Here is a 17,687-nt window from a genome sequence, read left to right as displayed (position 1 = left end):
CCAACCGTTCAGCTTTGGCCGTATTCAGTTTCCGTAACAACTTCGAAAGCTCGGCCAAACAGCTGATCATAGCTGTACAGTGCGGTTTTTATTTCTCATCGCCATAACTATCTAGTAGCTAATACAAAATCTAGAAACCCTAGAATCAGGCCCACCTCGACTTAATCCAGGCCCACCCATCTGTCACGTTCTGCATCCGCCACTGCTCTGAAGTAGGAGCTAAATAAGTTCCTCCAAAAGGAGTGTTCCTAGAACTGGTCCTACAATGATGGTCCTACAAGGTCCTAAAAGAACTGCAATGATGCTGTGGAGAATGCTTCTAACTGAGTGAAGCGTATGTATACGAGAGTAAAGTGTGTGGAAATTACATATATTACATATTCATAACATATATTGTTGAACCAAACGACGAAGATGTGACAATGCATGAAACACATTTACAGTGTGTTTTATGCATGGTCACATTAATGCATGACATTGGCACGTCCAGTGATGCAGCAGAGAAAGTTTACATAATGAAAATGAACAGCAGTTTAAAGATTGATTGAAGGGATGCAGGCTTTGCTGTTTGTTCTAAGTGGATGTTAAGTAAATGTTAGGGTATTCTGGGTGGTTTATAGAATGTTGTTATATGGTTGCTCTGGTGTTCTAGTGAATGCTAGGACAAGGTAGGAGGCTACCAGGGTGCTCTAGGTTATTGTCATAACATTGCTGGATGGTTGCTAGTGTGTTGCTAAGGATGTTCTGGGTTGTGCTACAGAAAATCGCTACATACAGAAATTTTCACCAAGTGGAAGTCATTCATTTTCAATGTGTGACAGCAATGGTTGCTGTTGCTCATAGAAAATAAATGACTTCCCATCACTACAAATCATTGTGTGATGTGGGTATGTCCAGTGATGTGGTAAAGTTGAGAAAAGTTTAGCTTTACACAAACTAGCAGCAGTTTGAACAGAGATTTGAAGTTTGACAGGCAGTAGGCAGTTGTTAGGGTGTTCTTGGTGGTTTCTTGAAAGCTGCTAGATTTGTGTGTGGTGCTGTGTGTCTTTATGGTTCTTTGTTGTTAGATGAATGTATCATAAAATTAGCCAAAATATGTAATAAACAAAAAAGCAAAGGGTTGAGGGACATGTATCACTGTAAAGCTGCTTTAAAACAACCTGTATTGTATAAAGCACTATATAAATAAAGGTAACTTGACTTGACCTTACAGGTGTTCTTTATCGGGTGCAGATTTTGCCAGTGTCTTTAAGAAAAGTCATTTAATTTGGTGATCATCTTGTTTATGTACCTGGACAGCTGTTTCTGATGTGGGTAATAGCCGTACAACTACAGCTCCTGTCGACTTGAACAGCAACAGTTTGTCAAAATTAAGTGAAATCAGCAATACAATCTGACAACAATGGTACGAATGGTAGTCCATAAATGCATAAATCAGCTAAAAACTCTCAATTCATCAATAGTAGATCATATAAATGTGTGGTATTCATTGACTGGTTTTGTTATACCATTTAAGATACTTAAGACTTTTTATGGCCTTAAATGTGATTACTGAAATGAATTTTAAACTGTTTAGGTCTTTTAAACAACACAAGCTTATTGGAAAAGTGTGCCTGTACCTACATTTTTGCAAAACATACCTACATTTACAATTCCCTGAAGTTACCAGCTGAATTGACAACTTTTTGAATTGACCACAGTTCCCGTATGGCTTTTTTTGACGTATAAACTCGATCGGTAGCTCACTTGGTAAAGCATTGCACTTGTGAGTCCTGTGAAACACATGTCACAATAGGTGTCTTTTCAAGACAGGTGATGCCTGTCTTGAAAAGGGACGTTCATGCCTATAGCCATCATGTTGAATGTTACGATTTCTTCTATTTGTTTTCCTACAAGGGGTTCAAGTGGTTAAATGGCAATATGAAATCAGTTCATAATGAAGTTTATTACAGCCATGTGTCACATGTGCATTGTATGTATGCATCTGCTTGTATGGCTTAAATGATGTGAAAGCATCACACTCCATTAATTCTTAAACGATCTTGTTAAAGTCATTATCCTGGCCTAAGGCTCCAGTATATTAGTTATGCTTTGAACACTATGTGCACTGTGTATCGCTGGAGGTCGACACAATGGATAAATGCAGTGATGTCGCGCTGCCTCTCCTTGCTGAAGGTGACATAAATAACAGATTTTGGAGACTAGAAATAAACTGAAGTGACAGACAATATGATGAAATGGCCCGTGAAACGGCAACATTTGCTTCACATCTCCCTTGGTTTTCAGAACGATTTCCAATTGTGCCAACTGCATTCTTTTTAAGCCATCGCCCACCCCACAAAGTGAAACTCCGATACCTCCGTTCATCCGTTGCCGCCCCCCAATCAAATCTGACTCATTCTCACTGGACTACTTGGAAGCGCCCACTTTGGCTAAAAGGTCATAAGTACTCACCAAGCCATTTACCTCATTAGCTGTAAGCATGGACTATTGATAAAAGGAAGCTGCAGCGGTAGTGTATAAAAGCATCGCAAATGGCTCACAGTCTCTTTTCTACTTCGTCTAACCTCACACCTCTGCATTAAAGGGCTCTGACTGAGGACGGCTAAAAGGATTAACCTCCACAAACTGCTGTCTGTGAATCAATGCGTCATGACCACCACAAAATACTTATGGATGTCAATGATTAGTGACGTCTGACTGATAAACGAGAACAATACTGAGCAGGGTTCCTGTAGGTAACTAAAACTAAAAACGTGATATTTGTAATCAAATAATCTTTAACTAAAATAAAAAATAAATCATCTACACAATTTTTCATTTTCATTTAGTTTAACTTTATGTATTAAAATAACAAAAACTTCAAAATAGTAACAAAAACCATAATAGTATATCAGTGATTATAAAGTAACACTGATACTGAGATATTAGTGGGGTCTAAGAATCTGAAATTATTATTATTATTTTTTTTACAAATATTAAATTAAAGAAAACATTTGATGGACCTTAAAGACAATCTAAATATAAAAAATAAAATAAAAAGTTTGAACAATCAATGACCAATTATTCAAATATCGATTGATAAACATCACACACCAAAAGGTAATGATTTTGTTAGACATGTACTGTTTGAGCTACAGAAACCTCTAGTAAAAAAAAACGAATATTGATTTAAAATCAGAAGATATCCAATATAAAGTCAACTTACATGTATTTGTATATCGCTTTCACAATACACACTGTTTCAAAACATCTTAAGAGCAGATAATCATATTGTTAATGTTTATAAAATCTTAATATTTGCATGCCTTATAGTCACATTTAGCCGATTAGAGCTGGGGGATAATATAGCAAACAAGCAGTTGGGATGTGCAATATAGTATATCGCCCTACAAAAGCGCTGCATGTGGACATACGTATACAATTGTACATGATTCTGATATATTGTGCATCCCTATATGATCACTACGGTCTGAGACCTATTGTTTATAATGTCAAGCTGAAAAGGATTCTGGTGAAGCTTAACTATAGATTATCCACAAGACTTCTTTAGTCAGCCAGCTTCACCACAAAGACTATTCTGTTCAACCACCTTCACTGGATAAGTTTTACTGTTGGACAGGATTGCTATTTTGGTTCACCAGCTAGACAAGGACCAAACCAGCACTAACCACAACTAGACAAGTCAAGTACAAAACAAAATTTGGTAGCACATTATTTTACAGTCCTGTTCCCCATCTACATACTATGTACTTATTATAGTAATTACAAGTACTGGGGTAAAAACTAGGTAATAACCTTGAACCGACCCCAAACCTAACCTTAACCCATGTAGTTATCTTACATTACCCAGTACTTTCTTAGTTAAGTACACTGTAAGTACACACACTGTAAAATAAAGTGCAACCCAAAATCTGAATGTTGGGTTCACAGCCTTGCCTGGAAGTTTTAAATAGTCTGAAGTGTGAATCAGTTGCTGTTGTTGTGAAGTGTTGCAGTTGCTGGGGTTTTAGCAGTTTGTACAAAACTGTACTAAACCAGCATGCCGGTGTTTTAACAGAATTGCCTAACCGAAGCAGCAAACGGTCTCTGTTGAACTGCAACTGACTGCAACACTTCATTATTTAAAAAAAATGTTTATCCCTGCTACAGTTATTTAAAGAGGCTGATATCGACTGAGTCAGGCTGTCCAACCTCTCCAGAATCCAGTTGTCTTTGGTAGACATCCTCACTTAACTAATAGAGGAGCCGGGGGGGATTCTTAGCAGGCAGAAAGCTAATGGATTGTACGAACGTGGGCTTGCGTACACTCTGTGCGGATGATTAAGTTCAAATAAAGCATCTCTCATGACACAATCAGATGATTATGTTAGCTCAACAATGACCTGTATAGGAATATGTCTCTGCCCCACAGTTACAGCTCATGCATAAAGATGGGCAAAGCAACGTGCTGGAAATTCCATCAGTGAGGACAAACAAAATGTTCCTGGAGTGCGGAAATGAGGCTGTCTCGCAAAGGGCATCGGCGGCTTTCCATCTCCATCAAAAGAGGTTAAATAATCAGCGGATGCTACTGAGGTGCAAAAACCCTTGCTTGACCTTCAGATTGGGGTCAATGATGTTCATTGCACGTTCATATCTATAACCTGGTGTTGTTTTTAAACATGCTGGGTTCAGAGGGAGCACATGCTTCTTTTGTCATGTGATTTGAGCTATTATCACCGAAACACTGGGAATTACATAACAGTGAAGTGTGTGATTTCTGCATAGCTAGCGGCACGGAATGAAATTGCAATCTGTTTATTTGAGCGGATGAACTGGGCTGGACATAACAACACTGACTCAACCATGGCAGGTTTGGATTATAATTGGTGGGATATATATCTGCTATCCCTATGCTTTGCCTTGACTGCTAGATCCCTGAACAAACCCAGAAGGTTTGAAAAAAAAAGAAACGGAAGACAGAGGAGGAAGCTGGAGAAAGGAGAAAGGTCTCGGATTGACAGGGAATGTGTGAATGAGTGGCACTTGTCACCACCCAAGCTCTCTCTTCTGTCACTAAGGGACAAAGACATGGGCGCTGTTCTTTTGAAGGCCTCTGTCCGCTTCTGTCTCTCTCTCTCTCTGAGTAAGCCAATGGGAGAACCAGATGGTTTCTCCAAACCCAATAAATAATGGCAGTGTGACAGAGCAGAACTATGCATATAACAATGGCCTAATCAATTAACTCTCAAGATTGCAAACAACACAAGGAATAATGTCTCTGATAAGGAGGCTGCTGCTTATTTCTTTAAACGAAGAAGTGCTTAATCAAATTAACATGCATCAATACTTTGCATTTAAAACTGCAGGACAAAAATGAAGGTTCTAAAATCAATGCACCAAACAATCTTTTGAAAACATTAATTCATTAATAAAAACCCAGCAATAATTCAAAATGTCCTGTATTGGTGGGTAGTATCCAAAGGAGAAAAAAAATGTATGCCATGGTACGAATAATTTATGAATAATGATTTATGGTAATGGAACAAGAAAAATGATTTATGGATTAAATATTCATGACATAATGTCTATTTTTGAATAATCCAGTGAAATAAATACTTGACAAACAAAATGTACTTCATCTCATTCATTTTAAAATTTTAATTTAATAGACACAAACCAAAATATAACATAAGTCTGGCATCAGTTGTAACCTATAGTGGCAATGCGTTATGAATATTTTGCATGACACAGGTTACAGTTAACAATTATATTTTGTTTAAAGAAGGCACAAACCAAACATTCACCACCTTTACTCTCTACCCCAAACATGGGTCTTAAAGTATAGTAGCATGCACCCAGACCAACACATTATATACCATTTGAGATAAAAGACTCATCATTGTTGTGCAACAATAATTGGTAGTTCCTATCAACACCCCTTATGTCTCTGTACAGAAACGGCACCGTTCAGGTCCTACCTTTACACGTAGGCAGAGCCTTGTCCCATACAGGTTTCCCATCAGTCCCAATGATGCAGGTGAGAGTGGGTGGTCCCGCAATGGTGTACCCAGAATCACACTGATACGTCACAGTTGATCCCAGCTTGTAGTCCATTCCCAATCTAGTTCCATTCATAATATTCCCAGGGTCGAAGCATGATTCTCGTGGCTTTTCTGTCAAAAAAATATATAAATACCATTTTAAGAAATTGTTTACTTGGATAATCAAGGGGGAAAAATGGATTGGATTGGAGGGATTGGATCAGAAAATGACAAAAGTCCCTTTAAAACAAAGTCAGATCTTTCAGCAGGAATCTGCGTAATGACTCTAGTTATGTCTACTTGAATGGGAAAATTTCCAAAATTCTGCATTGAGTTTCTGACAGTAATCGCATGGCCATTCTATTTTTGGCGTACTCCACATACTTGTGCTACTTCCAACAACAGGACAAATGGATTTGGAATGTCGGGCCTCGTGTCGGGTGGTACTTTGCCTCCACATCGTGCATTAAAATCGCCTAATGCACAGCTAGCCGTGGATTATCGCGTGACGCTCGCAGTGTTTTTCAGCCTCTGCAGTCTCACTGTATGAGAAAATGAATGGATGAACTTCATTTTCATAGCCGTTCTGAGAGTCACTGAAGTTCATCAGCATTTTACAGTTTCTTTTAAGAAAAACTATCATTATATCATTAACACACGGAAACTCAAAGGTCTTCACCACAACCCATCAAAATAAAAGTTCGGTTCAACTTGATAACTTAGATATCTTAATTTAATAATAATACTAACACTAATAATAATACATTATTATAAAAAAATATTTTTAAGGAATAATCACACTTTTTCTTCTATGTTGTAATTTTAACAGTATAAAGCTCAGTTGCGCCGCATGCTGTTTGACAAAAAAAGTTTAATTTCATATAAAAGATCAATTAAATTAATGTTTTATGACTTAATTTGATTCCTAGAAAATTCACAACACAGAATTTGTGGAAAACAAAACATTTTATAGAATTATATATATATATATATATATATATATATATATATATATATATATATATATATATATATATATATATATATATATATATATATATATTTATTACTAAAATGGTTGTTTTTATTAATATTCAAGCATCACAGAAAATGGCAGACAGCGACCAAGGCAGCTCTGGCAAAATGTCAATAACACTTCTACGAATGACATGCCTAAATTACCCAAAAAAAAGGTACCGAATTTCAGGTACCGGTACCAGTTAAAATGTGAACTGTACCAAACCCTAGTTTCCGGGGTTTGGCCTACAAAAATGAGTCATCCCTGTAGCAATCTACCGAGCTCTCTTTTGCGTCTTATAGATGAGGTTATCATTTACTGTAAGGCTATCCAAGGGGGAAAAATGGATGCTGCGTTAATTGTGTTCAATATTTTTAACACGTTAAACAGAAAAAAAAATATGAATGCCCCTGTTGTGAAATGCTTAAGTCAGTATTTTGATTCCTACATGATTTTAATTGACAGCCTTAAATATAAGCAATCATGCCTGTAATTTACCTGTGACCCTGAACAAAACTAATCAAATGCACAATCACATCTCCCGCTCTTGTGTTACCTGCCACCCTTTCCCAGGGCTGAGACAGGTACCAGACAGAAAGAAAAAGAGAGGTAGCAAGAAAACAAGATCGACAGTGAGTGTGAAGAGAGAGTAGACAGTGGCTTGAGGGCATTATGCATTAAAGCGAACTAACACCAGGGGAAAGGCAGGTGAACGCGCCGGGGATGCAGAAGATGGTCTCTGTCCTTCTGGCACCCGACACCGGGAGAAGGACAGTTGGAGAAAGCTCCGGAGGTGGTGCTTGGAGAGGCTGCCAAACAACTTGACAGTTAACAGCTATCTGCCTGCGCTTTGGGGACCTGAGAAAGTGGGAAGGAGGTGGGGAAGATTCTATCTGCAAAATTGCAAGTGTGCAACACAATCTTCCTCGTTTCTACAACAACAGAGTGCACCTGGAGTGCACCGCACAGACTAAAAGGAATAAGCCCAAAAATAAATATTCTGTCGTCATTTACAGCCTTTGGGAAAGGGGATCTTAACATTCAAACAGATTATTCACAGTTCTGCACACCCTAATCTGCATTTCTGTCATGAGACTGCCTGCCTTCACTGTCACCATGTATTTCAGATTCAATAACTCCTTATTAGCAGGCCCAAATAAGATGTGTGGAAATTTGACCCATTCTTTTGTCTTATTTTGGGTGGAATTCTTCAAAATGAACTGAAATGTGACTAAATGAGTCAAAATAGCCAGTCACACTCTTAAATGAAGAGTTCACCCAAAACTGACAATTCTGTCTTACTTTATTATTTATTATAACATGCATTTATAAAAGTTATTATAAATAATAACGCTTTACTAACAACATTTTACCCCAAAGTTTGCCTGGGTCCATAATTTATTAATAAATGATCTCATAAATGAAATCTCTGATTTAAAGCAATGGCATTCCTACCTCTGTAAGTGTTTCTTAAGTGTCACTCTTTTTATTATATATTTCTCCATTTATCAGTCTATTGGGTTTTTCCTCAAGGTATGATAGTCATTAGACTGCAATATTCTCATATTCATTTCTTCCCCCTAATAAGGGCATTAATAATTGGGTTTACTGGTGTGTGATGAACAATAGCAGATAAAAGATTGGCTTTATATAAAGGAAAGAGTAAACAAACAAGGACAATGCATTAATTGAAAGAAAATACAACAACAGAGAGAAACAGACTCCATCATTTCATTGTCATAATGACACATTCTAATTAAAGCTTCAATGGAGAGAGTGAGACACATATTCAGACCTTAGAATAGAAAGGGCTGTTGTTCCCGCAAAGCAAAGGCAACAACAAACAGTGAACAATGACATTCCACAATCACATTCAGAAACTAATGATTGAAGGAGAAATCTGAACTCTACACTGTTAAAACCGAGCATATTGTAGACTTGGAATTAACTTTTATCCCCGTTGTTTAATTCACAGGACCGGACACCAGTTATTTGCCAAGAGATCTCTTATTTATTAATAAATATCAAGACATAGGAGAAAAAGACAATTTACTGGAGAGATGTTCTCATACCCAGCTTTCTCTGTTCCTCTGGACACAAAGGCTGGGCTTTATACGCTGCTTGACCAAAGAAATTACATTACCAGAAAAACATGTTGTTTATGTTTGAAATAGAATGTATACCTCACGCTTACACTCGGCACAATCCTCTTTCTTCTCATTCCTCATACAGAATGCTGTACTACACCGTACTGAATACCCTTTGCATCAGTGGAACAAATGTTATTGCACACACTCCTGTATGGCCAAATATAGCTCATCCCACGTTTCTCCTCTGCACACATGTACAGACACACCCTGACTTCACAAAATACATTATATAAATGATTATTAATACTAATAAAGAACAATAATACTAAAAATAACATTAAACAATAAAATTGTAGTCATCAATATGCAGTTAACGTTTAAAGAGTTAATTTCAAACATCAAAAATCCACTTATAATGAGTGTTGGGGAAAGTTACTTTTAAAAGTAATGCATTACAATATTGCATTACTTCCTGAAAAAATTGTGTAACCTTATTCGTAACCTGGAAAGTAATGTATTAAAGTGTTACGTTACTTTTGCGTTACTTTTTCTTGATTGCATGTTTATTAATAACAAAAAAAAACTAAAACAAAAAACTTCTACTTTTAACAGATTGAATGGCCCATTTACACCAAAAGTTAAATAAATAAGCTTCAGACTAAAGGAAATATAAAATTCAAGCCTGTACTGTAGAGAAACAAACCTTTCAGCTGTGTTGCCATTCTGGATTGCAGAAAAACAGGATTCAGGAGAAGAAAGTTCAACACTATTACCAGGCCCGCCGACAGGGGGGGACAAACGGGTCTGTTGTCCCGGGCCCAGGGTAGGAAGGGGGGCCCAGAACTGGGCCCTCATTAAATTATGGAATAATTGTTAAAAAAATAAATAAAATAGGCATATTTGTTGAAAAAATCTCTAATATTTGAGTTACATAAAAGCTTTTTATTCGTTTTCTTCCTAATTGTCCTTGAAATAGTGGTCAAGAACCCCCCCCCCCCCCCCCAAACAAAAATGGTTTGGCCACTGATCGAAATATGATGTTGTCATTTGATTTGAAGTTCAGTAGGCTAACGTTACGCTCAAAATGTCCGGTCAGCACAAGTCCGGTGCTCAGAAAAGAAAAGAAAAGAAAAGAGAAGAAGAAAATAGAGGCCTTCGAGATGTCCTAAACAAATATTTTTAAAAAGGTGGTGACGGTGAAGCTGGAACTAACGTTAGTAAAGTCAACGTAGAGCAAGGTAAGAAACAGCGCAGCCAACGTTTATGAGTGTTGTCAAAGACCCGGCACTTCGACTGTTTCACTGGCAACAGCAGCCTTTAATCACAACAAGGCATGTGGGAGATTAAACTCCCTGAGAACTTCACAGCGACACAATCACTGGGTGCTCTGCTCCACCATATAGGTAATGTGAATTAGGCTTCTATTTAGATGCCAAATTACAGGAAACAAACTTAAAGTTTTTAATATTCACTTGAAGATAAGTATAATGATTAGTGAATCACATCTGTAACTGCTATATTGCTACATGGGCCTCATAAATAGTAAACCTACAAATAGACTCCAGCCTGAGTTTGAAAGGTCAACGGCACTTCGGTACCAAGTCGGTACAAATTTCTTTTTAAACGTCACGCCACGGTACCAGGTTTTCTCAAACCCGGGATGCGCGTGCATGCCCAAAACGCGTGCAGTTGCGTCCTCTTCATAAAAGCGCTGAGACATGGCGACCGGCGGTGCTGCTGCTGTGGTGGCTGTAAATCCACTTGTTGATAAGAAAGGAGGAAAGAGCCACATATGGAAATATTTTGGATATTAGCTCATAATAGCGACGCGGCGCGCTCGTTTTTACAGGCGCGCCTAAGTTCACTGTTGCATAGCAACGACAGACGCCACGGGAGAGCAAACGCTTGTGGAAAGGAGAAAGCGGTGCGTACTGCGCTCTCCATGATGACGAGGAAGTATTAGCAAATAATTCATTGATTTCTAGCCCTTGGATTAGCTTTACTACTATTTATGGAGATGAGAAATAAAAAGCCGGCTGAAATGCATCGTCATCATCGGTGAACAGATAATGGGTCAGATCCGAGTCTATTTTTGCTGCGCTGCTCATGCTTAAAAGTGAAAGCACACTTTTGATGGACAAAAAATAAATATGATTTCACACAAAAAGTGCCCAAAATGCACAGATTATGCATGTCTAGTGTGTTTTAACAAGAACTGCAGTAGGCTATGTCAGAAAAGAAAATGAAGACATTTATAGAAAATGTACCCATTTAAACGTGTTTTTATTATTCATTTTGGGTAAAAGTATATGGTGTTTTATAAAAATAAAAAAAATCGTGGGGGGGCCCCATCTAAGATTATCTTGTCCCGGGCCCAGGCAAGACTGTCAGCTGGCCTGACTATTACTTCAGCAATTAAAATATACAAATAAAAATAACAAATGTGCTGTTTATCTTGTCATTTTTGCTTATTAGTATGTTTGAGTTGGATTATCGAAAGTTAGCAGCAAATATATTGGTAAATAAAGTGAGATTAAATACATTAAGTATATTTGTGTAAAAAATCATTTAATTATTGAAGGTTTGTGTAATATTCTTAATTTGCATTTCCCTGCTATTATTCATTTTGAGGTATACTGAATCTGTTTTTGTGCAAGTGAGATTAGTAAATTCATGCTCACATTTAGTCTAGAACTATACAATAACCATCATGTTTACAGTAAAGTAACCCATATGTTATTGCAAATTTAAAAGTAACGTTTTACTTTACCCGTTGCTTAATAAAGTAATCTGATTACATAACTCGCATCACTTGTAATGCATTACTCCCAACTATTTAGCACCAAATATTGTCATTCTGTCGTTTTTCAATACCATTTACATTCCTACTTACAGACGTAAAAATTAAACAGACCACTGCTTTATTACTAATGTATATTTAGTTGTTATATTGTTTTTTTAAACTGATGCATTCTTCAATAAGAGCACCTTTCCAAAGTTTGCATAGAATGCAAAGATTGATAGACGCATAATCCATGCTGAAATGTGCCAAACCTTCTGTTATTTATATCTTATCTTATCTTATCTTATCTGATCTTATCTCATCTTATCTCTTATCTTCTTATCTTATCTTATTTGTTCCCCTAACATTGGGATTCTGAGTATATGCAGAGTGGCAGGTGCTAGAAACGAAACTAATGTCTCGCAGATCTGCAGATCTACATTTTAAAACTACACTACACTAGTGATGGAGAAATTACATTTCACCTTTGAATTCAAGTCAGAAGAAGAAATGCAATGAAATGCTATCAATAATATAATCAATACTTCAGAAATAGGTGCTCCACCAGGATCTCAACCACTGCATAGAGAGAGACTTGAAGCATATATTTCGAATAGTCAAGTCACTTGTGAGTTGATCGTGCTCTCTGATGAGCTTTCACAGCAAAAATCAAACTCCCATGTGTCACTCAGTTTCCCAATAAACAGGACAAACCTAATGTCACGACATGAAAGTGAAATCCTGAAGCATTGTGGGATGTTGAAACCATCACAAAGCAATGTAATACATTGGCAAGCAAGCTTTTAAAATGTATTGGGTATTCATGTGGAGCAAAGACAAAAGGTTGAAGTCAGAGTTCATCTACACTGTGCAATAGGCTGCCATTAAAATAATTACAATTAAAATATTCAACAATCCATGAACTGTACTTTTACTCAACCATAATCATGATATAAAAAGGGCCACTGGGAGTGGAAATGATTTCAGGGAGGTGCATAGCACGTTCGGGATGGTGCATTGTCATTGTCGCATGCCCTGATTCTCAAAATACAAAAACACATTCTTTTTAAAAGAGCATTTACATAGGGCAGATTGGCGAAACTTGCAATTTCAGTGGGGAATGTTGCCCGGTATTCACTGAGAAAGGTTAATAGTATTACTGAAGAGAAACACAACATATAACTCAATACCACTTAAGAGCTTTTTTTTTTTTTTTTTTTTGACTAATTAAAGGAAAGTTGTACGCCTGTGAATCATTTAACAAATGCTCTTTCACTAACACATGCATTTAGTACTCCAGAACTGATGCCAAAGCTTCAAGTGGTGGTATTGCTAAGAACCTCATGAAAAGGCTACACATGCACAATTGTACTTTCTGTATTGATGTATTTCCAACTGAAATAGGAATTTGTAACAAGACATATTGAAGCATCCTTTTTTATAACATCCTATGGCCTTGCAGTTTCTTCTTATCTGTGATTAAATATGTTCTACTTGTTATCACTACTCAGGGCACATTCTTGAGAGAATGTTGTATATGTCCCTGAGTGCAAGGCAAGTCATCAATATTTTCTATTCAATTTCCTGGAAGAGAAAGACTTTATTTAGGAGTCAAATTTAGGAGTACACTAGTATAATGATAGCCTCAAATCTAATAGGCATGGACTAAAAGCCACAAAGCCCTCCTATTTGAATTCAATGGAGTCTTTAATATCAGCATCTCAAATATATAAAAATGCAGTGTGCTTTTAACGTGTCAGAGTTCCCTCAGCCCCTTCTTCTTAGGATGAGCTGGAAATATCTGCAAAAGTCCTTATCTGGTCATCCGGGTCAGCATTTAATGGGTGTTACAGTATTGATGAGTTCTTACTTTAATTTGTAAGTTACAAAGGAGCTGCTCATCATTAGCCATTGTCTTGTTAAACCAAATTCCATCCAAGAGTTCTTAGATAATTCAGATATTCTACCCAACTTCACAGTCCACATAAAAGACAAGTATCCATGGTCACTCACTTAAGACAAAAGCAAATCTAATTACTACAGCTTTAACTGGCAAAGCATTCAAAACTATCTGACGATCCTAAAAAGAATATGCTTTTTTAGCCTAGAAAATTATGAGGTTAATGGAAAACCCAAGGACATCGCTAGGTCATTTTTCACTCCAAATATAAAGAAATAAATTATTTTTAGGATTGCTAAGATTTTTTGCACTTTCATGGCACTTAAGCATTTATCACTAAACCTCCTTATATCATTTTGATTATCTAAATTCTCATTCGTATTAATGTAATGTTAAAATAATCATATTTAAATTGTAGAATTAATAATAATAATAACACATTAATGACAATTCAGGGAGAAATGTCTCCTCAGCAGCACTAAAAGTTATTTTATTTTATTTTGAAATGTGACCTGGACATGTTTTCATGACACTCAAGCTTAAAGGCAATCTGAAAGTGATCACTGACCCAGTGGCTGTGCGTCACTTGTTTCCCAACCCCTCCCTCAAGGGGACATACCATGCACCTACAAGGTGAGACTTGCCTTTATATTCAATGGCAAAACCAGACATCCCCAGGGAGGCATCACTGCGGAAGGCCAGGAAAAGGCTGTTCCCACTGCTCTCGATGCGCTCAGGGACCTGGTTCCCCTGCAGACTGATGATCAGTGGTCCGTTGGAGTCTTCACCCTCATAGATATGGAGGAAGTCATAGCTGGGCTCCATGTTAAAACTGCACAACATATGAAGAAGGAGTTAGGAGTTGCTAGATATTTGATTCAGTTGTGAGGCATTACACACAAGGTCCCACACCAATGTACTAAATTTAAAGCTATTAGAATTTTTTTTTTTAAATGAGTATACATTTCACAAGACCCTTCCAAATCCAACCATATGTTGAGTTTTGGATGTTGGTTTTCTGCATTGAAAGATCGTGTAGAGGTGTCCAAACCAGGGGTGCGTTTCCCAAAAGCAAGTTGGTCGCAAGTTCCGTTGTCATCATAGTTCAACGAGTCTGTGTTTCCCGAAACCATAGTTCCAATGAACATTCGCAAACAGCATCGCAAAGTTGTGTGGTTGGAACAACAGATCTCGACCTGTGCTTAGATTCATAGTTTCATGTTTGCACGACATGTGGACTCAATAAATCCTTATCTTGAGCAAAATAAGCAAGCTGGCATTCAGTACAATCTGTATCTTTTATTTAGAATGCATACAAATGTAATATATGTCTTTTAGTTTGTCAAGAGATTTAAAGTGTAGTTTTTGAAGAGTGTGCATGTGCGTACGTGCTCTAGTATGTAAGAACCAGGTAAGTGCGAGCCTAGATTGAATCTAGAAATAAAGCAAAATAACTGAGAAAAATTTGAAATAGCCCTCAGATGCCATGTCCGTAATTTATAGCAACACATCGAGCATTAATTCGATCTCAAACAGATATATTAAAAGTAATTATTACTCCACCATGCGTGACATCATAAACGACCAATTTACGACAATACGGTTTCGGGAAACAGTCGTGACAAACTACCTGATTTCTTCAACGATGCATCGTACATCGTTGTACGGGAAACACACCCCTGGAAGCTTAAAGGGTCATGAAACCCTAAACCAAATTTTCTGAGATTTTATCAGATGTATGTGTGTTGAACACCATTGAAGACAATGTTAGGATCTGTTAGATTTAATAGTAGGGTGAAAATGGTTAAATTTTAGTTTCTTTCCGCTATTTTCGTCTTCCGGGTTTAAAATCTTCATCGCAGGCTGTGACGTGGCAGTGCACAGTATAGTGCGTTGATGACTCATCGGTGTCTCATAATTATTAATGAGACTGAGTTTTCATATCCTATGAGAAGAAACTTTCTCTTAATTATTCATGACACCACGTGGATCTTTCCAGTGACAGACATGTCAAACTGTGATATCGCGTAGTAGATGAGAGAGGCAATCATGGGACGCACGCAAGTGTTTGTTTTCGTGGTGCAAAAGTCCAATTGGGTTGAATATGTTTCCCCGCGATGCTGCCCGGGCTCGACTCTGGCTCCGGGCGGTTGGTTTTCCATCAACCACGGACACATCTAAACGTGTGTGCCGCAAACATTTTTGAGCTTCGAGAATTGGAGAATGGTGGACTTCGCCTTGTTGACAACCAATGCAGGTTGCGTCTTGCGAGTGATGCGGTACCAAGTCCCGAGGACTTTTCTATCCCTTCAGAGGTGTGTGTGTGTGTGTGTGTGTGTCTAAAATGAGAAGTCATCCACCTCCACAGAGCCTTCTTTATTATGGGGGTTCAGGGGGCGCATAGATCTAGGCTATGCACGGAACGTTTTTTAAGCGGAAAATTTATAATTTTCAAATATATGTATAGTGTCTATAAACAACTATATATTTTATAATGACATTATAATTATACATGTAGCCTACATTAATATGTTCTCAATAGAATTACGATTACTGTAGGCTTACTAGGCTAATATAGCAGGGCATTCAGTTACTTTTGAAAGGACAATAATAAAGTGTCGTATTTTATAAGACTTTAACTTTGCCAGCTATAAAAAAAAATCTAGCATTTCCTCACGTTTTACCACTGCTTTTAGTGACAGTCGATATGCATGGGATTCTGGCGATGACAGTGATGGCCTTACCACACCCCTTCTCACAGCCATCCACGCCCATTTAAGTTGCATTTTTCAAAAAGATTGTGAGCTAGACTTGAGCTGAAAGAGGGGGGGTTTCATGACCCTTTAACAACATTTCTGTAAAACTAAATAGAGTTTAGTTAATCAAAACACTAATTATTCACAATATCTTAGCTTTAATGTGCTTAATTTGTCCATTAAGATTCCTAAAGAGCATGTCATTAGACTAGACAGTCTCTGACATTTTTCATGTATTAAAAAGTTTTAGTAATTTATTTCTATTATTATGTAATGATATGTTAAAGTATACAAATATTTTTTGATAAATTCTATTAATAAACAAGGATGTTAATCCAGGAAAGTGTTCAAGTACATCCAGTGACCAGTACATCCTCACTTAACCTGCTTTAGAAAGCCCCAGAAGGGAATCCTTCATTGTAGTTGGTCTGTATTGTAATCGTAATGAAAGTCCATTAAGTCATGATGATTTTAGCAGAGTGAAACACAGCAATCATAATCATTCTAAATATTAACTATGTGACTGAGTTGATGATTGTGCTTGTGGATTTGTGTGTGAAGGCTTAGATACAAGAACCTCAATTGCAGTGATTTGAATTCATAATATGCTTCAACACTGATGCATTTCCACCCCTAAGTACAAAAAAAGAAACGAAAAGTAATAAAGCACTAAAAAGACAATCATTAGCTTCTTAGAAATTCTGATTCAGGTCTTCATCTTGCAAACCTGCTCCATTTTAAAGACTTGAGGCTAAATGAGAGTATTCTGGGAAACTAAGCGTCCCACTATGATCCATAAAATAATAGCTATTTAATTAAAAATAATGAAACATCTATGCATTAAAAAGAACCTCTGATTGGTGGCTCTGATTATTAATGTAATCTGGCAATGATATACTGACCACATCTGTCTAGAAATGCCTCATATGAACTTGGCACACTACTGCCATTGAGTGTTTGTCAAGAACAATATTTTTTTTTTTTACTGTAAATGCTTACTGTCAATGTCTTACCAATAAGAACCTATACTACAAGCTTTGGAATTTGAACATGTCTGTTTTTTAAATGTTAAAAGTCATAGTAATTGATAAAAAATTATACGTTTTAACCACTTG

General features: G+C 37.1%; 1 protein-coding gene across 2 annotated transcripts in view; it reads right to left on the bottom strand.

Moving 5' to 3' along the window:
• Window positions 1-17,687, bottom strand: part of csmd1a (CUB and Sushi multiple domains 1a) — a 663,682-nt gene that overhangs the window by 124,552 nt on the left and 521,443 nt on the right. For both annotated transcript variants that reach the window (XM_056249348.1, XM_056249359.1), the window contains exons 29-30: window positions 14,461-14,648; window positions 5,964-6,158 (exon numbers count right to left, since the gene is read on the bottom strand). In XM_056249348.1, coding sequence (XP_056105323.1) covers window positions 5,964-6,158; window positions 14,461-14,648 — 383 coding nt within the window. The remainder of the gene's footprint in view (window positions 1-5,963; window positions 6,159-14,460; window positions 14,649-17,687) is intronic.

The sequence above is a fragment of the Rhinichthys klamathensis genome, unplaced genomic scaffold, assembly GCF_029890125.1.
Source record: "Rhinichthys klamathensis goyatoka isolate OS25496 unplaced genomic scaffold, OSU_Roscu_1.1 h1tg000003l_1, whole genome shotgun sequence".
NCBI classification, from domain to species: domain Eukaryota; kingdom Metazoa; phylum Chordata; class Actinopteri; order Cypriniformes; family Leuciscidae; genus Rhinichthys; species Rhinichthys klamathensis.
Note: the sequence above shows the minus strand (reverse complement) of the source record. Positions and strands in the feature narration are given on the sequence as shown.